At 34.7% G+C, this 27651-nt stretch overlaps 1 protein-coding gene across 2 annotated transcripts in view; it reads left to right on the top strand.

Annotated features, from left to right (window-relative positions):
- Positions 1-27651, top strand: part of EPHA6 (EPH receptor A6) — an 874792-nt gene that overhangs the window by 648549 nt on the left and 198592 nt on the right. For both annotated transcript variants that reach the window (XM_024120422.1, XM_024120421.1), the window contains one exon: positions 19003-19188. In XM_024120422.1, the coding sequence (XP_023976190.1) occupies positions 19003-19188 (186 nt within the window). The remainder of the gene's footprint in view (positions 1-19002; positions 19189-27651) is intronic.

Raw genomic sequence — 27651 nt, 5'->3', positions numbered from 1 at the left:
CACACCCTCTCCAGAATTTGTTATTTGTAGACTTTTTAATCATGGCCATTCTGACCAATGTGAGGTAGTACCTCATTGTAGTTTTGATTTGCATTTCTCTAATAATTAGCAGTTTTGAGCATCTTTTCATGTGCCTATTGTCTGGCCATCTGTATTTCTTCTTCAGAGAAATGTCTCTTTAGGACTTCTGCCCATTTTTCGAGTGGGTTGTTTGTTTTTTTGTCGTTGAGTCGTCTGAGCTGTTTGTGTGTTTTGGAAATTAAGCCCTTGTTGGTTGCATCTTTTGCAAATATTTTCTCCCATTCCATAGGTTGTCTTTTCATTTTGTTTATGGTTTCCTTTGCTGTGCAAAAGCTTTTAAGTTTAATTTGGTCCCATTTGTTTATTTTTGTTTTTATTTCTGTTGCCTTGGGAGGTGACCTAAGAAAACATTGGTATGATTTATGTCAGAAAATGTTTTGCCTATGTTCTCTTCTAGGAGTTTTATGGTGTCATGTCTTATGTTTAAGTCTTTAAGCCATTTTGAGTTTATTTGTGTGTGGTGAGACGGCATGTTCTAACTTCATTGATTTACATGTGACTGTCCAACTTTCATCTTTTTGCCTATTGTCTGGCCATCTGTATTTCTTCTTCAGAGAAATGTCTCTTTAGGTCTTCTGCCCATTTTTCGAGTGGGTTGTTTGTTTTTTTGTTGTTGAGTCGTATTGACCATAGGTGTGTGGGTTTATTTTGGGGCTCTCTATCCGGTTCCATTGATCCATATGTGTGTTTTGGGGCCAATACCATGCTGTTTTGATTACTGTAGTTTTGTAGTATTGTCTGAAGTCTGGAATGATTATGCCTCTTGCTTTGTTCTTTTTCTTCAGGATTGCTTTCACAATTCTGGGTCTTTTATGGTTCCATATGAATTTTAGGATTATTTGTTCTAGTTCTGTGAAAAAGGTCATGGGTAATTTGATAGAGATCATGTTAAATCTGTAGATTGCTTTTGGTAGTATGGCCATTTTAACAGTATTCTTCTAATCCAAGAACATGGGATATCTTTCCATTTCTTTGAATCATCTTCAATTTTCTATATTTTTTTATTAATGCTTTATAGTTCTCAGTGTATGTCACCACCTTGTTGAGGTTTATTCCCAAATGTTTTACTTTTTTGTGTTGCAACTTTAAAAGGTATTGTTTTTTTACACTCCCTTTCTGATATTTCATTGTTGGTATAAAGAACTGCAACTGATTTCTGTATGTAAATCTTGTATCCTGCTACTTTGCTGAATTCGTTTATCAGTTCTAGTAGATTTTGTGTGGAGTCTATAGGGTTTTCTATATATAGTATCATGTCATCTGCATATAATGGCAATTTTAACTCTTCCCCTCCAATATGGATACCTTTTATTTCTTTTTCTTACCTGATTGCTGTGGCTAAGACTTCCAATACTATGTTGAATAGAAGAGGTAAGAGTGGGCATCCTTTTCTTGTTCCAGATTTTAGTGGGAAGGCTTTCAACTTTTCCCCATTGAGTACTGTATTGGCTGTGGGTTTGTCATAAATAGCTTTTATTATTTTGAGATATGTTCCCTCTATACCCACTTTGGTAAGAGTTTTTATCATGAATGGATGTTGAGCCTCTAAGGACATTTATAGAGTAGCAACATTCCTCCCACACTCCCTTTCCCCTTTACTCTGCCTTTTCTTTGCAGCAGTTGTTACCAACTGACATATATTTGTTCTATTTTGTTTTTTCCATTGTCTGTCTTCCTCTTTGTCTCTCCCACTCACTTCTGTGTCCTCAGCCATGTGGAAGGTGCTACATAAACTTTAATGAATGGATATTTGAATAGAATTTACAATGTAAAAAAATGATGAAAGGTATTCATACATTAAATGAATTTTATCCTCAAAAGGGTCATAGCCTGGTGTAGGATTGGAGTGAGAGGGCCAAGATAGTAATTCACCTTATACATGCCAGGGTTGAGTGTTGTGATGGAGACATGATAAGGGACCATCAGCCTCTCAGAGAAAATGCAGACAAGTTAAACTGAGGAATCAAAGAAGACCAACACAAGAGATGACTTCATCCTAAAGAGACTGGAGAGCAACTAAAGAATGTTAGAAGAATTACACAACCTTGCAATTAAAATGATTATGCTGATGTCTTGTGGAAGGAGGATTTCAATAAGCAGTGATTGGCAGTAGAGAAACCAGTAAGAAAGCAGGGATTCAGCAAGACACATAGAACAAGTCTCAGTTTCTGTTTTAATTTTCAAAACCAGAGTGGCTTGCATATATCCAAAAAGTTAAAGAAAATAGAAGGGCTTGTAATGAAAAGCACAAGCATTCTGTTCTTCTCTTGACTCTCCATCCAACTCCAAGTCCTATTCATCTGTGGCAATACTTTTTAACTCACTCTGTTTTGTTTAACTCACTCTATTTTGTAAGTCCCATGATTACTTCCATATCTATTTTTCCTTTAGACATTGTCTGTTGACTTCCTTTTATCATAAAGATTTAGCTTTCTTAGACACGCACTTCTCCTCTCAATGTAGTTGTTAACCTGTGTAACTGATGTTCCCTTTTTAACTTTAAATATTAAAGTCTTGTATATTATTCCAACATATATACATGTTATTTTTTATACTTATGGCAGTTTCTTACCTATGATAAAAGTGGAAATGTAAAAACAGCTTATTTTCAAATTACTATGTGGTGTTTGTAAAATGTTTTGGCCTTTTCTGCTAAGATTTCTAATACAGGAGCTCCTGGTACTCAGATGTCATTTTTTGTCAAGCTGAAAACAGAGAAAGATTTAGCCACTTTTAACCTGACTACTGAATTTTGTAGGTCCTTTTTAATGATGCCACCTTCTCCAGAGTAGGTTTGTTCTTCTATGTCCTGTTGGTAATGTGTGAATTCATGGCTGAGCCTCTCCAGAGAAGGTTTCAGCAAACTATGGCCCACAGGCCAAATTGCCAGTTTTATTGGGACATAGCCCCACACATCTGTTTAAGTCATTGTCTATAGCTGCCCTCATGCTACAACTGCAGAATTAAGTAATATTAAGTAGTTGCAATAGAGTCAGCATTTTCCACAAGCCTAAAATATTTATCATCTGGCCCTTGGGGAAAAAAAAAAAAAAAAAAATCTACACTGTTCTAAGACTAGAGCAACATCCAGTATATCCAGACTGCCACATGAGCACCTGCGCTCCTAAGTCCTATTCTCCTGCTTCCATTTGGATTAATACGTGGGGCTCATCCTTTATCCTGGTCATTTAGTTAAAGCCACTCTTTCCTCTATCACAGGATCTTCCTCTTTTTCTGTATATCATCATCATTTTGCTGAAACAAACCTTCCATTTGCTTCCTAACTGAGAGTGGAAAGTTTGCAGATGAGTTATATTTTCTTTTAGATCTGAAAATGTCTTTTCAATAAATGCAATAAGTAATCTGGGCATAGAATTGTAAGTTAAAAATATTTTTCCCTCTGGAGGCTTTGAATGAGACATTTTGGGCACTTAGGGACCTGTTTTATTGGAGATACTCAAATGCCAATATGTGGTTTGTATTTTCCCTGGGAATTTTTTTTTTTCTATGAAAGAATCTTCTGATATTTTGTAGGAATTAGTGGTCAGTTCTTCCCTTTAAAATTTTCAGAATATACCCTTGCCCTGTTTGGGGCCCACTTCTCACTCCTGCCCTTTACCATAATGGGTGCACCTGAGCCAGGAGTCCATCTGTCGTTCTGCCATGTGAATTTCTCTCCTCTCAACGAAAGCAATCTTTTCTCTTCCTTTTTGTACTCTACTACACATATCAATACTCCCTAATCACTTTCCATGTTTAAAAATTTGCTAAACTCTCATCCACTGAAGTCCCATTTCTGGTGCTTTATCCTAAAGGATTTCACCTAGTGATTTTCTTTTCTATTATTACAGGGGCATCAGACTGGGAAGAGAGATAGGCACATGTTTATGCTACCATCTTTAAACAATTGCCAGACCTACTATGTTTTCAATGCTCTACAAAATGAGACAAGCCCTGGAGATACCTCAAAAATAAATGTATTCTTCTAATATATATTGATTTTTGACTCTCTCCCTTATTTTAACCCAAAGCCCTTTTCATGTTGTTTTTCACAACATGATATAAGACTATTAGAATTGTTTCCTATTTATCTTCCTAAATAAACTTTAAATTTCTAACATTAAAAATCAATTAAAAATCCATATGATTCAAAATATTTTGTTAAAGAGCATGTTGGGCTTACTTTTGATTAAATAAAACATAAAAGCAAATGATGGATCAAAAAATAGACTGATCTGTTTTTACCTAAAGATAGCAGCTAGTGTGTGGAAATACCAGTTTTATAATAACTCAAATAAAAATTTCCCTGTATATGCAGACTAAATGCAATATATTTTACTCAAGTTGTGGATATTTTTTCTGTTGTTATTTAGCAGCATCCATGACAAGTGACATGCAGCTTTTGTTTATTACATTAACATAAGCATGAAATATTCCTGTTCATGCTTTTCTGTGCAATGAAATTCAAAGGAATCATCTGGCCTTCCATTATTTAAAAAATAAAAAAGGAAAAGAAACAATGACAAAAAATTATTTAGCATCTTTCTCTGCTCTGCTTGCAGTCTTATATGCCTGGTCAAAATGTTTTTTAAAATTTCTGAAAATTCTACTGCTCATTAATCTCAATTTCAACGAGTCATATGGTATATATTCACATTATTATAAATGCATTTTTCTTTACTTCTGTCTTCCATTAGCCTATTGAGGGTTTTTTTTTAATTTACATTTTTAAATTTGATTTTAAAATGCAATGTGATAAAACTTAGAAAGCACTTGAAACATGATAATATTGCGGCTGTCAACCATTTCTTGAGCTTTTAATCTAATAAATAAGACTAGATGTTGTTTATGTGATTTTAACAGATACTCTTGCAGAGCTCAAGTAGCAGAGTTCAACCCATTATTTTTCCTTTCAAACATGATAACTGGTGTCATCTAATCTGGGATGGCTACTGCTATTCATGGCTAATTTGGGGACACTGGAATTAATATATAGTCTTAAATTTGGAGTTGCAAGTACCATACCAAAAGTGTAGATTTTGAATGGATTAAAAATCTAAGGATCTGCTGAAGAAATATGTTCCTAGAATGCTAGGTTGATAAGAATTTTCAAGGTATATATTCCATATACTGTTTATATCCTTAAAAAAAAAAAAAACAACCCAGAATTTTCTTGCTGGATGAGAGCAGTAATCCACCCCAGCAATGAGAGTGGTACTAGTAGACATTATGGAGAAGAGTGTTTATCTCCACTGAGATTCCAAAATATATGGTTGTCCTCTGGACATCCCTGAATTAATTAGTTCTAATACTATCAGTGGTTTATTTAAACAAGCTTGAAGGTCCTACTATTTGTTAAATTTCCACAATTTGTTAGTTCAGTAATGCACATTTTAAATGAATTAATTTATATAAAGAGCTTAAAATAATGCTTAGTACCTACTTTGCTATTATTATTCTTTTCATGTAATAGGAGGCAATGAGTAAAAGTATATTAAGAAATAGTTTTTCAATGGCCATGCTCAAGCTCAAAGGGTTGCCTATTCTAACACTTTGTGAACAATATTTTCATAATTTCTAAGGTGGCATTCAGTATTAGGGATAACAGTCCTGGACTTTAGTTTCTTAAATCTCTCAACAAGGAGGTATATAAAAACATTCCAAAAATTGAAAGCAAAAATTGACAGTAGAAGTATAATCAAAAATTGATAAATCTGCCAGTATGGTAGGAATTTCTGATACACTTTCTTTAATAATTGCTAGATCAAGTAGAAAATAATCAGTGAGGCTAGAGGGAGTGAGGAATATAATTAACAGATTCTATCTTATGGATATATAGATAGAATGATAAACCTAAATTTGCCAAATCACATTCCCCTTTTTTATTTTTATTTTTTTAAGTTATTACAAAATATTGGCTATTTCCCCATATTGTATTATACATCCTTGTAGCCTATCTTACACCTAATACTTTGTACCTCCCACTACCCCACCACTGTGTGCCCCTCCCTCCTTCCTCTCCCCACTGGTAACCACTAGTTCTTTATATCTGTGAATCTGCTTCTTTTCTGTTATATTCACTAGTTTGCTGTACTTTTTAGATTCCACATATAAGTGATATCATACAGTATTTGTCTTTCTCTGACTTATTTCACTCAGCATAATGCCCTCCAAGTCCATCCATTTATATATATTATTTATATATATAATACATATATATATATATATATATCTCACATCTTCTTTATACATTCATCTGTTGATAGACACAACCAGTTGCTTCCATAGCTTGGCAAATGTAAAAATACTGCTGCTATTAACATTGGGATGCATGTATCTTTTCCAGTTAGTGTTTTTTTTGTTTTTTGTTTCTTTTTCAGATATATACCCAGGAGTAGAGTTGCTGGGTCAAATGGTAGTTCTATTTTTAGTTTTTTGAGGACCCTCCATACTGCTTTCCACAGTGGCTGTACCAGTTTACATTCCCACCAAAAGTGTACGATAGCTCCCCTTTTTCCATGTCCTTGCCAACATTTGTTATTTGTATTCTTTTTGATGATAACCATTCTGACAAGTGTGAGGTGATATCTCATTGTGGTTTTGACTTGCATTTCCCTGATGATTAGCGATGTTGAGTATCTTTTCATGTGCCTTTTGTCTATCTGTATGTCTTCTTTGGAAAAATGTCTATTCAGGAGTTCTGCCCATTTTTTAATCAGGTTGTTTTCTTGATGTTGAGTCATATGAGCTCTTTGTATATGTTGGATAGTAGTCTCTTATCGGTCATATCAGTTGCAAGTATTTTCTCCCATTAAGTAGGTTGTCTTCTTGTTTGGTTTCCTTTGCTGTGCCAAAGCTTTTAATTTTAATTAGGTCCCATTTGTTTATGTTTGCTTTCATTCCCTTTACTTTAGGAGACAGATCCAAAAAATATTGCTGCCAATTATGTCAAAGAGTATTCTGCCTATGTTTTCCTCTAGGAGTTTTATAGTGTCCCGTCTTACATTTAGGCCTTTATTCCATTGTGAGTCTATTTTTGTATATGGTGTTAGAGAATGTTCTAATTTCATCCTTTTACATGTAGCTGTCCAGTTTTCCCAGAACCACAAAGTTCCCAGACTGTCTCTTCTCCATTGTGTATTCTTGCCTTCTTTGTCTAGATTAGGTGACCATAAGTGTGTGGGTTTATTTCTGGGCTCTCTATCCTGTTCCATTGATCTATGTGTCTATTTTGGTGCCAATATCAAACTGTTTTGACTACTGTAGCTTTGTAGTACAGTCTGAAGGCAGGGATCCTGATTCTTCCAGCTCTGTTCTCCTTTCTCAACATTGTTTTGGCTAATTTGGGGGTCTTTTGCACTTCCATACAAATTTTAAGATTATTTGTTCTAGTTTTGTGAAAAATGCTATTGGTGTTTTGATAGGGATTGCACTGAATGTAGATTGCCTTGGGTAGTATGGTCATTTAACAATATTTAATATTGTTAAATTAAATATTGTTAAATTAAAAAATTAATATTTAACAATATTGATTCTTTCAGTTGAAGAATGCAGTATATCTTTCCATTAGTGTGATATTTTCAATTTCTTTCGTTAGTGTCTTACGTTTTCCTAGTATAGTCTTTTTTTCCTAGTATAGGTCTTTTGTCTACTTAGGTAGGTTTATTCTTAGGTATTTTATTCTTTTTGATGTGATTGTTAATGGGATTGTTTCCTTAATTTCTCTTTCTGATAGTTTGTTGTTAGTGTATAGAAATGCAACAGGTTTCAGTATACTAATTTTGTGTCCTGCAACTTTACCAAATTCATTGATGAGCTCTAGTAGTTTTCTGGTGGCATCTTTAGAATTTTCTATGTATAGTATCATGTCATCTGTAAACAGGCAAATCACATTCTCTTAAAGTACAAAAATATTAATGAAACCTGACCATGTACTAGGCCATAAAGCAATTTGCAACAAATCAGATTTTTATAGAATACATTTCTAACCAAAGTACAATTAGCTTAGAAATAAGTAGAAAGGTAACATAAAAAATTAGACAGTTTAAAACATAGTTTTAAATAACTTGTGGGTTATTTTTAATGTAATTAAATAACATTTAAATAACTCATGGGTTATTTTAATATAAATGAGAAAATCTCTAGAACTAAATAAGAATGAAAAAAACACATTTTAAAACTCATGTGGTACAATAAATGCCGTACTTTAGAGGTAAATACATATATAGTCTTAAAATGCTTATTTTAGAAATGAAGAGCTACTAAAAATTAATGCACTAAGCATCCAACTTAACAATTTAGAAAAAGGGAAATAAAATAATCACAAAGAAAGTGGAAGGGAAATAGTAAAGAAAAGATTAAAAACAGTAAATAGAAAACATAATAGAGAAAAATAAAAAATTATTTTCTTAAAAATGTTAATAAAATTATAAAACTCTGATAAAAAAGATCAAGAAAAATATAAGGAATAAGTAAACAATGTTACAGATGACAAAGGAAAAGATATAGCTATTAATAAATAAATATTTAAAAATCAATAGTAAAATATAAACAGTATGTGACAATAAATGTAAAAACTGGATAAAGGAGACAAGTTTCTAGAAGATTGTATCTTACAAAACCTCAGGAGGAACAAGATCCTATATTGTCCTATATCCACTCTATAACCTGTATCAGTATTTAACAATTTTTTCCCCACAAAGGAAATTTCGGATCTAAATTTTGAGGGTTGGGGTGGGGTGCCAATTTTACCAAACATGTAGTTCCAAAATACATATACAGAAATGCTTTCAAAGAATATTAAAGTTTTATTCCCCAGACAAATCTGCGGGCTGAAAAATGTTTGTTTGATTTGTATTTTGGTATTAATGAAATATAATGCTAGGCAGTTTTCTTAGGTTGGATGTATCACTGAACAAAAATTGTTTCCTCACTTGTTTGGGGTTTGTTTCAATAATAATATTCTAAGTGTGTATTTGTTCAGTTAGTGTAAAGGAGTGAAATTATACAAATTATAAATGACAAAAATGTTGCTCTATAATGTTTATAATAATGACTCATATGAAATTTGATGGTAAAAACTGTCTTTTAAATAATAATAAAAAAGCTGATTGCAAAGCTCTTTAAAAAGAGATTTGTTAAGATATGTTATATGTAATAACATGGAAACTGCATATACTATAATAGTTAATAAAGGGTCTTAATTATATACAGAAAAATAGTATATAGTATTAGTACACGTTTAAGAAAAATAATATAAACTTTATGCTTAGGAAATAGAGTAGAAGTATATATACCAAAATGAGATTGTATTCCAGTTATTTGGCCTATGTGTGATAGCTTCTTTCCTTTCAAGTTTTTGCTGTAGCAAATGTTCTCATTTTAATGTCACTGAATTTAGATAGCATCCTACAACTGGCAGCGTTCATAGTTTAATTCGCAACAGTATTTCCTTCCTAGAAACAAACACATATAATAACAGTATATATTGCAATCTAGGACTCAGTGAAAACATCTTCTGAATAAATAAAATAATGAAGCATAAGCTTTTTAGAAGATGAACTATGATGAATGTCTGCTGAAGGACAAAACTGACTGAATAAAAGTTTGCCTAAAATAATGTTCACATTAGTGAAAATAGCACTTTAACATGAAAACAAAGTTTTTAATGTTCATTTTATTAGAATATGCGCCTGTTACTGTCCCTTGAGAATAAATAATCACATTAAAATGTCTACAATTCTGAATCATGGTTTAATTTACAGAGTCATTACTGATTATCTATGCATATTTTCTTTAAGATAAAATGAACTAATACAGGTTTATTATAAACCTTTGGTATATTAAAGCTATTCAAAGTCTTTATTGCTATTAAAGAATTGTGTAATATCACTTTTAATAGTAGCTCAGGACACTCACTGGCTTTTTAAATCAAAATAATCATCTCTGTATTTTTGGAAAGCTGATTTTTCTCCCAGTTTTGAAAACATTTTGACCATTACAGCTGACAGTCTACTAGCTTCTCTTAGTCATGCTTGACTAAACACAAGTCCTCTGCTGTGAATACTGATTATGTTTATTGCCTGACTGAATTCCAAAATGTCTTATTTGTGCTAGTGCAGGAATTCATACATGCTGGGGGAAATGATATTGTCTCACGCTTGCCCACTCAAGTAACACTTGAAAATGTTTAATGTGTATTTTCACATAGAGGATTCAATACTGATGAAGGTGTCTGTCATGAGGATGTCAGTCCAATCGTGCAGTCAGGAAACATTAGACCCATGCTGTTCATGATGATAGACACTGGGGATTAAAATGAAGACAAAATCCCGGTGCTCAAAATTTTCAGTGTAATGGGGAAATGAATGAATGGAAACTTACAGCTAATGAGAGAAGTGTTGTTAATAGAAAAATATAAAAGGGGGACATTGGAGAGTAATAAAGGATCATGCTTAAATGGAGGATATTATCCAGCCTAAAATGGAAAGTAATATTTGAGAACTAACTCTGTGCTAAAAGCCATCCATGTATTATCACAAGTTAATGGCTTAATAAAACACAAATTAATTATTTTACAGTTCTGCAAGTCAGAAGTCCAAAATCAGTCTCATTGGGTTAAACTCAGAGAGTTGACAGTACTGATTCACTCTGGGCACATCAGGGAAGAATCTGTTTCCTTGAGTTTTCCAGTTTCTAAAGGTCTCCTGCCTTCCTTGGTTCAAGTTCCCTTCTCCATCTTCAAAGCCACCAGCATAACATCTTCAAATCTGTCTCTGACTTCTCTTACCTCTGTTTCCATCATCCCATCTCCTTCTCTGACTCTCCCTCCTGCCTCCCTTTTATAAGAACCTTTATGATTACATTGGACCCAACTGGATTGTCCAGGATAATCACATCTCAATCCCTTTTGCTGTATAAGGTAACATAGTCACAGATTCTGTGGATTAGAATGTGAACGTCTTTGGAGCTACTAAATGAATTAAGGGATAAAGACAGAAAAGCAGGTTTTAAGAGATATTATGGTTGAATTGTGCTCCCCCAACCCTGAAAATTCATATGTTAAATCCCTATCCCCCAATGTGAATGTATGGGGAAATAGGGCTTCTAAGTTTTAATTAAAGTTAAATGAGATCATAAGGGTGGGATCCTAATATGATAGGATTGGTGACTTTATAGGAAGAGGACGAGGGAGAGATCTCTTCCTTCTCCATGGCCTCACCAAGGAAAGGACATGAGGACACGGTGAGAAGGTGGCCATCTCCAAGCCAAGAAGAGAGCCCTCAACAGGAAGCCAATCATCTGGCACCTTGATTTTAGATTCCCAAACCTTCAGAACTGTGAGAAAATAAATTTCTGTTGTTTAAGCCACCCAATCTGTGGTATTTTTTAATAATAGTGCAAGCCAGCTACTATAGGAGATAATGATAGGATTGCCCTTAGAAGATTTCTAGGTGGTTATGCAAGTCTGGAGTTCAAGAGAGAAGTCTGAGCTGCAAGTGTAGATTTGGAACTTAACAACCTAAAGGCAGTAGCTGGTGGTAGTGAAAGATATTACCCTGAGATAGTGTGTGTACTGAAAAGGGATTATAGCTGAGAAAAGAACTATATATTTCTCGTAACACTTCTATCCAATGCAGAGTGCTCAGCAGCCTGATTATGGGAGGAGAGACTGGCAGATATTTGAACCGGTCCTAGGTTTCATTTGCAGAGAATGGGTGGCCGCAAGGCTAGCGAAAATATGTGGTAACGGTAGGAGCTGCCAGAGGCAGTGCTAGGTACATTTACTTCTTATAATTCTGCAAATCAGATAGTCATGTTTTATAGATAAGGAAACGGAGACTCAAAGACATTGAGTAACTTTCTCTGGGTCACAGAGATTTTTTTAAATTAGATTTTATTTCTAAAATAGTCCTTCTGATGGCAGCATAGAGAATAAATTTTTATAGAGCATCAAGCAGAGTTTTGAAATGCAAATATTTTTTAGTCTAAAGAGCTCTTTCAATCTGCCTTGAGGGAAGAAAGCAGGTGGTACAAGAGGCCTGTGGTAGAGGCTGATACTGGATTTAAAAAGTGTTCTAGGAATAGAGGTAACAGTGAGTTTGAAAAGTCAAAATAATATGAATAAGAGTATTCAATAAGTGAGTAATACACTGGACTTTATGATGTCAGATATAGAGAAAACTTTAATCTTCTTGAGGACAGTTATAATTGGGAGTTTGTTTTAGCAGAAAAGAATAAAAACTTGCTCAGAAAGAAAAAGAGGCTGTCTGATGTTTGGAATGTGGTGTGGGAAAAAATGGATAATGTGTTACTGACCTCATTCACTAAAGAAATCCTTACCCCTTGTTTGATAAGGAAGTCATTCTCCTGTCTTGCAGAAATCCTGCTTCCTGGCTTACGCTTTAAGAACCCAGCAGTGAAGGATACTTAGAGTGACATATTTAACATACTCTCTATGGTATCAGTATAATTTTAAAAGAGTCAGTGGTTACATGGAATTTTTCTTAGACTAAAAAGCTTTGTAAAAATTTACACATTAATCTTTATCTCTCAAGAAGAAGATAGGTGGTAGGTATTTAACCTATCCACAATGATACTAAAGCAGGAAAAAATAATATGACTTCCTCTAATGCCACAAAACAAATTAGTGGTGATGCCAGAAATAGAAACCCTAACTTGTAAACCTGTCCTCTTCCATGTCTTAGTCGACTCTTCCTATTGACAAGCCTTGTTAAACACGAGAAGTCTTGCATTGTGTTGATCTTTCTGTGAAGTTGAATCAGAAACATTCAAATATCATTTCCACTGGTGTGAGATTATGTTTTCAAAAAGATGTTGTTCTCTTTCATATGTGGAATGTGTGCTGTGTTCTCTTTCATATTTCATATGATGGAATTAGTCATAAGGATTCTGATATTTCATCCCTGAATGACAGACAGTGAATGCAATGGGGTGTGTGACCCTCCTGATAATAATAATGGAATTTACCTTAAGACCTCAAGAGACTAATAAATCCCTCTAGAACTGAATTAAAAATCTGTTATATGTTTTTCCTCTATGCCTCTTCTTTTTTAACTCCTTATATGACACTTAATTTATTTATTTTTTTTACTCCTTATATGACACTTTAAAGTATTCTTCCTGTTGCCTTTATACTCAGAAATGAAACTGGATTGTTTGCAGTTCAGTTTAAAAAAAAAAAAAAACAACTGAATACAGAAGGTATTGCGGTATCTCTTAACTGTATACAATGAAAGAAGAGCAAAAATTGGAAAATTTTTACTCTCTAAGATATCCCAACTTTGAGTCTAGAGTTGTGTTTTCCCCACATTCATGCAGCAAGTATTAAAGAAGTGCTTATTATGTACTAAGCACTGAGAGTACAATAGGAAATAGAGACAGTTAATCCCTGTGCCATCATGACTTAGATTACAGTTGACTGGATGGAATTAAGGGGAAGTGTTGAAATGGAGGGATAGTTACTAAATGAGTAAATTAATTAAAAATGAATTTCAAAGATAATTTCACATAGTCAAAAGTGCTGTACAGTAAATACGTTATGCTAATGCTCTCAAGCCAAAGACCCCAGGAACACACTGTGGTTGCAAAAGCTGGGTTTATTGCTCATTTCAGCAAGGGAAAACACACACCATGGGGAACTCTAGTGTGTGTCAGTAAGAAGGTGTTAGAAGGAACCTATTATAGCACTTGGGCTTTGGTTGGGTGATTTGGCAGGGGGTCCAAGAAAGCAGGAGTTTGCTCTGGATTAAATGCTGTCAGAAAGCAATGGCAAATCTGCAATTGAATATCTGTTCTCATTGCCTCCTATTGGGTGCCTCCATCACCCTGTGCTGGCCAAATACACAATGCCTTACATTGAACAGGTGAGATTAACAGGTACTTATTCATTCTATATACTTACAGCCGGGGCGGTGGGGAGGAGGGACATCATATGCCACACAGGGCCACCTGGGCTACACTTGGGAACCCAGTGGACAACTGAGGGCTGTGGGAGACAGGCTTTGTAGTGTCAAGAGGGTAGGTTACCCCCGATACCCTCAGGAGGATGTGACTGGCTTGCCTGAATCATTCCCCAGGCTGGCAGGAGAGTGAAACCTGTCACTCAGGGATGAAGAGGAACTGCACCTTATTCGTTTGATAAGATGGGTTGTTTGGCCTTATCTGTGGGAGCAGAGTGAGGAGGAGAACCCATGGTAAAGCCATTTGAGGCCCTCCGTGTCCCCCCCCGCGCTGTCAAACAGCACATAATATTGGGCCTTAGTTTTAGGACTTCCACCGTAGTATCTCACTGAATCTTATCTACAGGGAAGGGAGACTAGAACAAGAATAAGGTTTTAATTGGTAGAGAAGTAGCAGTCACTCATTTTAGCCAAGAGAGGAGGAGATGTTTAGTATTCTGGGCAATGTGACCTTGCCTTTTTTTCTGTGCTTAGGCAAAATTATGCAGTAGCCTTGCTCAGTCTCATTTAATTGTGTCTCAGAGTAACCTGGTTGAGGTTGAGGTTGGTATAACGTCTGATAGGAGAATAACATAGCCTAGCTCTGAGAGCGAGGCTGGCTTCTGATTGTAGAGCTGCTATTTTTTTTCTGTCTCATTTGGAGGGACCTGATGTTGGTGGGGGACTAAATGAGATGGGTTCATCAGAGTAAGTTTCTGAAGAGGGGAAAGCTTGGCATTTGCTGCTTATATGAAGCCATCGCTTAGAGAAGAACTGAGCAGGGTGGAGACAAGGGAGGAAGGGGAACAACTTGTAGAGAGCGTTCCCGTCAGAGGGAAACAGCAAGTGTGATGAAAGAAACATGTCATTACACCTGAGAGGTATGTTTTATTTTATTTATTTATTTTAACATCTTTATTGGAGTATAATTGCTTTACAATGGTGTGTTAATTTCTGCTTTATAACAAAGTGAATCAGTTATACATATACATATGTCCCCATATCTCTTCCCTCTTGCGTCTCCCTCCCTCCCACCCTCCCTATCCCACCCCTCTAGGTGGTCACAAAGCACCGAGCTGATCTCCCTGTGCTATGCGGCTGCTTCCCACTAGCTATCTGTTTTACGTTTGGTAGTGTATATATGTCCATGCCACTCTCTCACTTCGTCCCAGCTTACCCTTCCCCCTCAAGAAAATGGTTCTGAAGAACCTAGGGGCAGGACAGGAATAAAGATGCAAACATAGAGAATGGACTTGAGGACACAGGGAGAGGTATGTTTTTAAAAACCATCAGGAGAGTGGCTTTCTGCTTCAGTGACTCTCAAGGGGCTGGAGGTAAGGGAGTACCAGAATCTCAGAACAGGGGAAGTAAACTTTCAGAAAGCCTTCAGGGGATGTTGATATGATAATCCTCCAAGACAGATTGTCCCTTGTTGCCTCTACCCTCCTCCACAGTTTTAGTTAAATGATATAGGCTTTATGTGGAAAATCCAATTCTAATTGATAGTTTAATATGACCCTATGTACCATACAACAAAATTGCTTGTCCAGAAATGTTTTAACACCATCCAGGGAGAGAGATGGGATTGTTAGCAAGTGTGTGGGCTGTCAGTGGCAGAAGATCAATTATCCTAGATATATTTTTCTTGACTCTTTTGAAACTAGATAGACTGTAGTGATTTTTCCAGACCATCTAATATACAACCTATTTAAGCGAGGTCTCCATTTCCATTTTATATTGAAGGATTCCTAATATATGGTTTTATCATTCCATCTACCTGTGCATATCCAGTTAATGTGTTTGAACACTATACAATAGTGAGTTTGAAGACATCATTGTTACTAACTGGGAATTTAGCATATTAACACAAGTATTAACAATGATAAATATCTCAGACAGCAGAGAATAGTGATTATAAGCATGGACTCTGGAGCCAGATTGCCTAGGTTCAAATTACAGCTTACCACTTTGTAATTATGTTACCATGGACAAGTTACTTAGCTCGTATGCCTCAGTTTCCTCATCTGTAATGTGAAGATAATAACAGTACCCACCTCAAAGTTTTGTTGTTAAGATTAAAATATTTTTTAGGTTTTTAGACCTGGCTCATGATAAGCACTATATAAGTGCTAGCTTTGTAATAATGATGGTGACACTGTGCTGGTAAAGGGAAAAAAAAGTATTTAACACCATATTCCTATTGTTGATGGATTAATGATGGACTAACCAGTATGTATAAAAGTTCTCATTTTATTAAGGAATAAATTCTCTTACCTATGATTACATACAGGGGCTCCACTCTTGCTACAGGGGCAATCATAAAATGGATCAGTCTTTGGCAATATTTTAAAATATGCATTAAATTTAAAATATTTTTTCCTTTCTGGCTGATTTGTCTGATTCATCCAGGCTTACCACAGATAAGAGTTTTAATATATTCTATGACTGAATTTTTTGCACTATGCCTAAATAATGCACTAGGAGTCTCAGATCTTTAACTGAGGCAGCCATATTTAGTGTCACTGAAATAAGTGTGATAACAGCTTGATCATGCAAAGCTTGACATGAAGAAAATACCTGCCTGGTGTTAATAAGATTACATGAATTTCACACAACAGAAGAGAAAGTAAATTGCCACTCTGCCTGTCTTGATAAAATACCAACAGAGTTTGCTATTCATTTCACTATATTCAAAAGGTTATTTGAATTACTATGAAATGTTAACGGAAAATCACTTGCAATCTGGGCTCATGGCAGGTGAGAGGTTTTAAAATATTATTGAATCTTTATATGTACTAACAGATTTATTAAGGCAAAATAAAAGAAAGAAGAAGAAAAAATATTTGTTTTGTTCTAGATATTCATTAAAGCAAACCAGAGTGATCTGAAAAGGAATTTCAAGTATCTTAGTAGGCCTGGATATATCGGACATTAATTTAAACACGTACATATACCTTTACTCTCAAGGTTCACAGCCTCAATAGAAAAATGTTGAAAATTTCTATCATTTGCCAATTTTTTATGTCTAAGAGAAAATCTTTAAAAAATTAAAAACATTATTACAAACAAAACTGGAAAACTATGGCTTCTTTCTCCTGTGAACATAAGAACATTTAACTTCCAATAGGTTGAAAGCATCATTAAGTAAAAAAACAAAACAAAACAAAAAACTATTCTTGTTTTGATGTCAAATTATGTAAGATTTGTAAAACCCCAATATCACATACACTGAACTTAGGGACCACATTCTAGTCAGCATTTTTTGTTTGCTTGTTTATTTATTTTTACCATATATATATTATATATATATATATAAAACTTGCTAGACTGCTTTTTATTTCTAATGGACATGTTTACACATAATTTAGGAAGCAAAGTTTTGTCTGATTTCCTTTCTAGTTTTTATTTTTTCATTTAGAAAAACATCTTAGCATCTATACAGAAATATAATTAATATTCATGAATAGTCAACATTTATTTGACTGTAATGAATTGGTTCAAAGAAAATATGGATAATCTGTGGTGCTGCAAAAATTTAATTTGATCCTCTACACTTAAACTTACATAGCATCGAGCTACTGGCCAGAACTGCTAGCTAATAAACCAACTGAAGATATTTTAATTTTTATTTCTTTCACCTTTCCAAAGATTTATATAACTTAAAGCATATAAATAGTACTTTACAGTTTATAAGCACTTTTATATGCATTATCACTTTTGATCTTCCCAGTATCCTTATGAGGAAGGAACATTATAGAATTACAAAAGGTTTCATTATTATATTCACTTCATAGATGAATAAATTGGGGATCAAGCATCATGCTTTTAAGTAAATGCAGGGAATTGACGATAGAAAAATTAAATCTGAAATCTCAAGCTTTATTGAATTTACTGCATTGCACTGAGAAATCTCTGACCATCCTTCCCACAATAGCCCCTCTACTCAACCTTGTCTCCTTACTGCCCTACGTCCCTGTCATTCTCTTTACTGTTTCTGACCGTTGAATCTTTGTCTTCACTTCCTTCACTCCATATACTCCTGTCTGGAATGTTGCTACTTTTCTTGAATATCCGAATCCTACCCATCATTCAAGGTCCAGCAAAAGTTCCACCTCCTCCAGGAAGTCTTGCAGCTCCCATTGTTCTTACTTAAATAATACAACATTTGCAGGGATTGGTTCTTAGGTTCCTAAGTGTTTCAATGTTTCATCTAAATTCTCCTACTAGACTATAAGCTACAAAGAACAAAGACCAACTCTTATACTTCTTTGAAATCCACAGCACTCTAGCACTGGATATATATGCAGTAAATTCATGATAAATATTTGTCTCTTTTTTAATCTATCCATTGGAGCCATTGCTGAACTGTAGATAATCTTACTGTATTTGTATTCAAACCATGTGACGTGTAATTTAACCTGTGTGAACTCAACAATAATAAGTAATTATAGTTGAGTTCATTGTGGTCTTTTCAATATGTTCATATACCAGTTGACACTAGCATTGACTTCTAATGGCAGTGACACCCAGACATATGCCTGTGCAATCAAATCAGCTACATATGCCTGATGGATTCCCTGAAAAGAGCAGGCATTTGGCCCATATATCAGTATTGAGAACAGGAACAGGAAATGTTATGCAGTGATTGCTTTTCTGTAGAATTGCATTAGCATCACCCATTCTGCTAGTTATAATTTCTCATCAGATCAGGGATATCTATCAATGGAAGTTCCTGTGGTACAGCATATGAAAATGCATTTCATTATTCATTACAAATGATGCTGATTAGGCATATTGTCATTACAAGTTTAATTTTTAAGGAAGAAATCTCTGTGTAAAAATGGCACACTTGAGGGTCATCATCTTAAAAAACAAAAAGATGGTACTTTGCGACAATTCAATTTTTCTGGAATATAAGTATTCTGTTTAAACAACTAACTGCTTTTGTTCATATTTTAAGGTGAATTTGGAGAAGTCTGTAGTGGACGTTTGAAAACACCAGGGAAAAGAGAGATCCTAGTTGCCATCAAAACTTTGAAAGGTGGCCACATGGATCGGCAAAGAAGAGATTTTTTAAGAGAAGCAAGTATCATGGGTCAGTTTGACCACCCAAATATCATTCGCTTAGAAGGTGTTGTCACAAAAAGTAAGTACTGATTTTCTTCTTTTATATATCTGTCTCAATTCCTTAAATAAAAAAAAAGCTTAATAGAAATATTACAGTCATTTAGGGGATAACTTAGTTCAGATATCATCTTCAGATATCGTCCCGTGGAGTCTTGATATTAGTCTATGACATTATCAGAGTTTGCATTGGTCACCAAACAGCTTTGAAATGTTTTTTTTATTACCTGTAAATCATTTGCTAATTTAACTTGAAATAATAAATCAAGGTAAAGGGTTATATATTTTTTTCCTAATTTCTGTAAGCAATTCACTTCTTCTGAACCTACCTAAATTTCAATATTAATAGGAGAAACAGTTAAAATATTTGGGGTCATTAAGGTAAAATAGTTCTGTTTGTAAATAAATGTCATATACAAATATAGAATGCTTTATCTAAAGTAAAACTTTTAAATAAAAAGTTCTTTATGGAACCTACCTACATAAATGCCATTAGAACTGTATTATTTTCATTTATATAAAATGAAGAAAAGAATTACAATTTCTGAAATAAAAATCCAGTTTTTACAGAAATAGTGGGATCAAAACCATTCCTTTGGGAAAAAAGTTTCTCAGAAATCCAAAACTAATCATATCATCTAAGGAATAGATTGTAATATATTAACTTTTATTTGAATAATGATAAGGCATAACTTAATATTTCTCCTTATTTTATTCACTAATGAGTTATAACATATAAAACTCAATATAGTATGGCATTATAAACTCATAAAAGTAATCTAACTCTTTGAGAGGCATTTTACTTTTGTAAAACTGAAATTTCTTTTAAAACCATTTAAATGAAGTTGAAATTTCATGTTATATTTGGAAGAAGGAAAGTGTAAAAGCTTACTAAAAACATTTAACTGACTCTGTCTGAAACTCCAAAGTCCTTCTCACAATGCATTGACCAACATGCTATCCAAGGAGAGCAGAAAATTACTGATAGCCATGATAGTTTGGAGGACACAAAAGTTTGCTTTTGATTTCAGCTGTTGCCATGGGCTGTTACTTTAGTGGCCTTAGTAGAACCTTCCAGTATTTATGCTCTTGTGTTGTTCTCTCCCACATTGATTGTGGGCTTGTCCATGTGACTAGCCTTGGCCTATGGGACATTAACAAGTGTGATACAAGTGGAAGCATCTTACATATTTGTACACTGGACCTTATCCTCTTGGAACACTCTGTCATGTAACTTAGTCTCCAGTGTTGAGCAAAGCCAGTACATATGGTGAGGCCACACGCAGAACGGCAAAGAGGAGAACTGAGGCATTCTAGTCAAAAACAGCTCTACAAGAGCTCCCAGCAGATAGTCAGCACTGAGTGCCAGCTTTGTAAAGAACCATCTCAGACATTACAGCCCCTACTTCTACTGCCAGATGGCTGCAGCTGCAGATGATATTTTGTGGAGCAAAGTATCTACCCAGCTCAGTCCAATCAACCCATAAAATCATGAGAGATAATAAAATGGTTGTTGTTTTAAGCCATTCCATTTTGGATAGTTTATTACACAGCAACAGATAAGCAAACAGATGGACACCAGTTAGAATTCCACTCCTGCCACTGAAGTCTTGTGAAGTTTTAGGTAGATGATTTAACTCTCTATTGTTTACTTCCACACTGTAAAATGGGGCCAAAATAAGTCCTACCCAATAGGAATACTGTAAGAATTAATTTTATAAATGTATAAAGCATTTAGCATTGCATGTGACTCATAGTAAGCCACATTAAATGGTAGCTATTGTACCATATTTTACCATTTCATTCTCATGGCAACTCTTATGCATATCTGCTGAACCTTCAGTATTCACTGAAGGATATTGAATATCAAACGGGTGAATTAACCCACATAAGGACCTCTAACCCATAGTAAGTGATATGACTAATGTTCAAACTGAGGTCTGTCTGTTTGACAGACCCATGGGATTTTTTGTTTCTTTGCTTTTTATTTTGCTGTATCACAGTGAAGAAGTCAGAGTTTTACACTTTGTCTTATCTGAATTAAATAGCATTAAATAAATGACAGTCTGAATAAAATAACACAATACTTTTTAAAAATAAGGAAAATATTTAGGTGAGTGGAATAAACTACCTCTCATGTAAAATTTGGAGAGATCCAGATATGCCACAATACCTAACAAAAATACTAATCTAAAAGAGAGAGGAAACAACATATTAATTATTTCTTTTATATTTTCTGACTTCCTTGTCATTAATTTAGCACAAACATTTCAAGTTATTCCTTCTGTTTTATATCTCTCTGGAATGAAAAAGATAATTTTAAAGTTGGATTATGAACCTTTGCAAAGCATTTAAAATAATTTAAGTATGCTGTTGAAGTGCTCATATGAGTATTTATGCATGAAATATCTGGAAATAAATATCTAACAAATTCAAAGATCAGATATTTATTTTCTACCTTTGATAAATCACACTCTGTGAATTATTCATGTATCCCTATGTGTTTTATTATCTATCTATATAATATTATATATAATTTGGCCCTATGAAGTAGTAGGAATTATTTATTCTAAATCAACTGAATAAGTTTAATAAGATAATCTATGGCACTTGTCTGCCAGTTTGAAATACTCAGTTTATTTCACAAAGACATTCAAACAACTAACAGAGTGATTGCTTTACATCTCTAACAATCTTGTATAAAATTGGGACCAGTGACCCTTACGTAGCCCAATTTGTATGATTCCTAGGTGAAGGTCCTTATTCCATTTTAAGAAAAAGAAAAAGAAAGAGAGAAAAGATAAGAAAAGAAAGGCTAATTGAGAAAGGATGGATTCAATATGCTTTTGAGTGGCAATAATCATTGTAGTTTTAACTTGTAAGTATGAGCCCCACATAAGGGTGTTGTGGTGATGCTGAGGTGGGTGGTGGAGATGGAGAAAGGAATAATTCCTGCAAAGACAAGTGGGCGTATTTATACTGTTATCTTCTTGCAAATGCTATGGGATTTTTAAGAGAAAGGCAATAAATAAATGAATGCCTCATTCCCATAAATACATGGTAATTGTTCCAAGATTACCTTTAAGTAGCTAAGAGATAGCTAGCAATTAATGCTGCCTAAGGACTACCATATTGCATAAAAGTTAATACTGACAAAGATAAAGATGCAGTATAGGTTTATACGGTCATGTTAGTAGAGTATCCTGGGGTTCTGAGAAATAAATGCACTGACTCTCGGTTGCAAGTAATGCAAAATTGTAGATCAAAATCTTCATCAGATCCTTTTATAAATTCTTAACATGCATAATTTTTATCTTATCTATAGGTTTTATCGCCAAGAGATACATATTATAAAGTTCTTGGAAACACTTTTGCTCTTTCATACCTGTGCATATAACTACTTTTATTTATAAACTTCAAAGTTAAATGATTAAAAGCAGTATTATATAGAAAGTGTGTCAGATAAAAGTTGAACCTATTTGTTTGACACACATCACAATTTCATTAACCTATTAAGAAGCAACTGATATAGAAAGATTAATCCAGCTAAACCATTTGCTTAGCACATATATTTTCTCCAAGAAGCAAATAGAAGCCATCAGTCAGAGAACAGACTTGTAGCTATTAGTACCATGGATAGTAGCAGTTTGTTACAGGTGATGTATACACCAGTGTCATTAACTACATATCCAAAAGAGAAAGTGCTTCCTTCTCTAAAAAGATAAGAATTGTGGTTAAATGATAAACAAACACAATACAGTAACCACACTCTAGAAGATGGGGCCCTACAGTTTGAATTCATGATGATATGGAAGAACCAAAAGGAGAAAGAATGAAGTGCCTATCTCCCAGCTTAGGTAACAACTAAATGTAGGTATACTAACTATATCTCAAATAAATCATAAATCCAGTGAGGAATAATAGAAGTCAATCAGGATATCAAACAAATTCCCAAACATAAATTTATTTTATCATGGGACATTGCTAAGGACTCTAGAACAGCATAGAATCTATAACACAAAGTACTGGGCCTCCACAAACCATCTTTAAATATTCCAGAATATTGAGGGTTTCTTCCAAATAGTTTTGATGGGTCCACATGGACTCTAAGTCAGAGAGTAGATTCAGGCCAGTCAAACGGACAGTAAATACACAAGAACTGTTTCTCCAGTCCCAGAATTGCATTTTACTTGTCAAGTAATACATTCTCCAAGATTTCAACTATTACAGTTGCCACCAATATGATAGCTGCCTCTCCACCTGCTTGTATATTCTGCTACTCGACACAGGGCCTTGTGCAAGTTATTCAATGTCTTTAAGCCTCAATATTTTCCTCTGCACAAAAGATTGAAAAGTTCAGATTGTACTACAAAACAAGAAAGGTCACATCTAATCCTAACATGTTTGTATTTCATTCCTTTGCCAAAAGAAAGAGTCATGAGACGTTGGTAAGGAAAGTTTGTGCCAGTAATAACTCACCACCCCACCTCCAACTTTATTATAATGTCAGGTTCGTATTGGTTATCAGGAAGAAAGAAAAAGTGCCTTTAATAAAGTGTTTATCTTACAGTCTGTAAAGTAGAAAAGTATAGGTAAAATTTTGCTGTAAGCAAAATCAAGGTTTGGATATATGGAATGTATGTTGAAGGGAGTAAAACATTCTGTGAAACTGATTCTAATGAAAGAAATTAGACTTTCTTGTGAAATTCAACTACTCAACTAGCTAAGGTAGGTTAAGAGTTTTGTTTTACTTTGTTTTGTTTTCCTTGGAACATTTACTGAGCACCACCAAGGTGTCAGACACTACTGCTTATTAAAACCTAGAGATAGAGAAAACAAGGTCTCAGTGCTCTTGAGAAGCTCATTTGTTGGCTCCAGTCCACTGGGAGCAACAAACAAGTAGGCCAGTATTTCCCAATACGGTGCGGCATGTGCTATTTTGGGTACAGTTATTCATTAATTTATTCATTATTTTATTCAGAGAATATTTATTGGGTGCCAACTCTTCTAATCACTGGTAATAGAGTAGTGAAAAATACAGAGCTTTTCCCTGCTGGAGGAAACAAAAAGGAATCTAAATATATCAATATAATTTTAGATAAAGAGAAAACCTGAGTGAAGTGAAGGAGCAAGCCATGCTAGGGTTTGGTAGGATAGTATTCCAGGCAGAGGAAACAATAAGTTCTAAACCCTTGTGCTAAGAAAGAATGTGGCATGTTGGGGAAGCATCAAAAACAGCTGGAGCTAAGTAATAACAGTGTGAATTATATATTGAAAGAAAAAACTAGAGGCAGGTAAAACAGTAAGGAGGCTAGTATAGTACTCCAAGTGAAAAATGATGAGAAACATAAAGAAATAGATTCAAGAGCTGTTTCCAAGTTTAAATTAGGAGACTTGAGTGACTGATTATATATGGGGAATGAGGGAATGGGGATGGTTTTAGATGACTTACAAGCTTCTGGTTTACACAAGCAGGGAGAAGGAATGGAAATTATGGAGAAATAATAGATTTGGAGGGTTAACAATGAATTCTGATTTGGACGTGCTAAGTTGGAAGTGTCTCGGACATTTAAAGACTTCCAGGAAGCCTCTGAAGCCTCGGTGGGATTCTGGTGTGCAGGTGCAAATAATGGGTGGTGATCAGTAGTTGAAGCCATCGGGAGGATGAAATTACCCAGAAGGTTGAGGAGAACTAGCCCTAACAGGCTGAATTGAAAAGAAAAGCTTATGAAAGAGACAGAACAACCTGGAAGAAGGAGGACAGATCTCTAAGAACGAAAGATGGGTCATTAGCATAAAATGAGCTGGGAAGACAAATAAAATAAGGATTGAGAAGCATCTATTGGATGGAGCAACTAGGAGGACACAGCCCATCACAGCACACTGTGAGAATCAAGGCCAAGATTGCAGTGGACTTTAGAATGAGTGAGGCATGTGTGCACTGCAGTCAGACTGATAGCTTAAAACATGCAAATTAGATTGTGTTCATTTCTTACTTAGATTCCAAATGCTTAGCATTCTTTAAATCATTCATTCATTTAAGTAATATTTATTATGTGCCTAACTACTATGCGCCAGCACTTTTCTAAAGCATTAGGTATTTGGCAATGGATAAGAAAGTCAAAACGCCTGCCCTCCTGGGTCAGGTCCCTGGGTCTTCTTTCTCTGGATTCATTCTCCACCATCCTTCTTGAATCCTAGGTTGCTTTCATACTAAATGACAAAATCATCTCAAAACTTAGTCTCATTTTTCCCACGTATTCTTTCTTTTCTAAATGCCTGAGACACTGGGAGAAAATGTACCAAACTGACCCTAAATGGGTACATAGATAACTATGGCATGCAAAGATTGTTGGTAGCTAGAAGACCCAGCTGCCTTTGGAGTTACCTGCCTTCCTTTTTTCAATCATGTACAAGGCTAGATCCTTTGCTGAGGTGATAGGTAGAGGGCTTGAGGTGTTGGTGAATATTTGAACTGGCTCTTGAGAAAAGTGTGAAAGAAAACTGATCAGGAAAGGTTAGAAAGATGGTGGGTATTACTAAGAACACAAGAGAACCTGGAGATCAGGACAGAAGCTGCTGCCCCAAAGAGCACTGTTGATAAATTGAGGAAAAGAGTTGATAGCATGAAAGTAGGAAGAGATGCAACCCGAAAGATGAGAGGCAACAAAAAGAGAAGAAATAGAGATTTTCTCTCTTCTCCTACCATCCATAATATTTACTATTTACTGTTTATGTAAATTAGTGATGAATTATTCTTATGCAGTTTCTGGAGTCTAATGGAGTCTCAGGAGATTTACTGCAAAGTATTTGCCATTTGGAATTATAATGTATACATATGGATAAATAGAAAATGAACCAAGTGTGACTGAGAAACAGTAACAAGATGACATAGTCTGGTGGCCCTGTGTATCACACTGTTCAAGCAGCACTGGGGCTAATCGGGATCACCACCTTATTTTCTTTCTGCCAGAGTGTACTTCTCTCTTTACAAGAGAGAATAAACTTCCCCTGTATTCAGAAGGAATTTATTCTTGTCTCTTCAGTGTTAATCTGTTTTCTCAAGGTCATTCACTCTAATCACCTCCCTAGATCTACTTCTAACTTACTGTCTCCTTCCTGTGGTTCTCTCTCTTTCCTAAGACAGCCTGCTAATTATTGGGTAGACTCTAATAAGAAGTATCAGGTTAAAAATTCTAGTAACAGGTTGCTCAGTCTGAAGATAACACTGTAAGAACTAGGAGAGAAAAGAGAATATAAAAACAACTTTATGCATACATAATATTGCCTTTTAATACATCTAAATAAAATTGAATAGAGCCATCTAGAGGGTGAAATCTTACTCATTTCAAAAGTGAAAATTCTTTCCAAATCATTTGGAAAGAATGATGCAATTTGTTCTGGTAAAGAGTTTGATGGCTCCAAATTTGAGAAGTGCTATAGATAAATCCATGTTATAGACATTAATTTGCATCCATAAACTCAGGAGAATGAGTACCATCCTTCCAGGCTGCAAGGTAAAATAACCAGTCATTACTTAGGAACTTTTTCACCAAGTTCCTGATGCTCTTATGTATTGATAGGAGTGAATAAAGACCAGTAGGAATCTTAATCACTGAAAGTGATTATGGGCCACTGAAAATGATTATTGGCCCCTTGTATATGTGATTTCTGATTTAAAAAATTATCTCAAAATAATGAATGGAAATCTAGCAGTGTCCTTACTTAATCCCTTGATGAATACTTTAATGCTTGTTTTGCTGTTGTGGGAATATATTACTATAACTTTCCTTAAATTTTCACCTTGACATAATTTCAGACTTACAGAAAAAGTTATTCAAATAATATAGTTCCAATATAACTCTCACTGTTTCCCCTGATGTATTTTACATAAGCATAGGACTATTATCAAAGCCAAGAAACAAACATCTGTACAGTACTATTTACTTAACTACAGACTTTTATTCAGATTTTATCAGCTTTTCCACTAGTGTCCTTTCTCTCTTCTAGGACTCATCCAGGATCCCACATTGCATTACTTATCGCGTCTCCTTAGTCCAGTCTGCATTTAATCTGTGCAATTCTTCAGTCTTCCCTTGTCTTTCATGACCTTGACAGTTTTCAAAACTACTAGTCAGTGATTTGTAAAATGTCCATTAGTTTGGGTGTGTCTGTTGTTTTTTCATGATTCAATTTGTGGTTATGCATTTTTGGCAGGAACATCACAAAAGTTGCATACCCTCTTTATGCATTATATCCGGGGGTACATGATGTCCACGTGCATTATTCCTGGGGATGTTAACAGGGATCACTTGGTTAAGGTGGTGTCTCCTAGAAAGTTGCTGAAAAATTACTTTTCCCCTCTTGTAGTTAATGTATATTTGGGAGGAGATTAGACTATGCAAATATCCTGTTTTTCCTCAGACTTTTTCCCATTAATTTTTTTTTTTTTTTTTTTTTTTTTTTTTTTTTTTTTTTGCGGTAC

This window comes from Physeter macrocephalus, chromosome 1 (assembly GCF_002837175.3).
Source record: "Physeter macrocephalus isolate SW-GA chromosome 1, ASM283717v5, whole genome shotgun sequence".
Lineage (NCBI taxonomy): Eukaryota > Metazoa > Chordata > Mammalia > Artiodactyla > Physeteridae > Physeter > Physeter macrocephalus.
The sequence above is the reverse complement of the archived record's forward strand: the minus strand, read 5'-3'. Positions and strand labels throughout refer to the sequence as shown.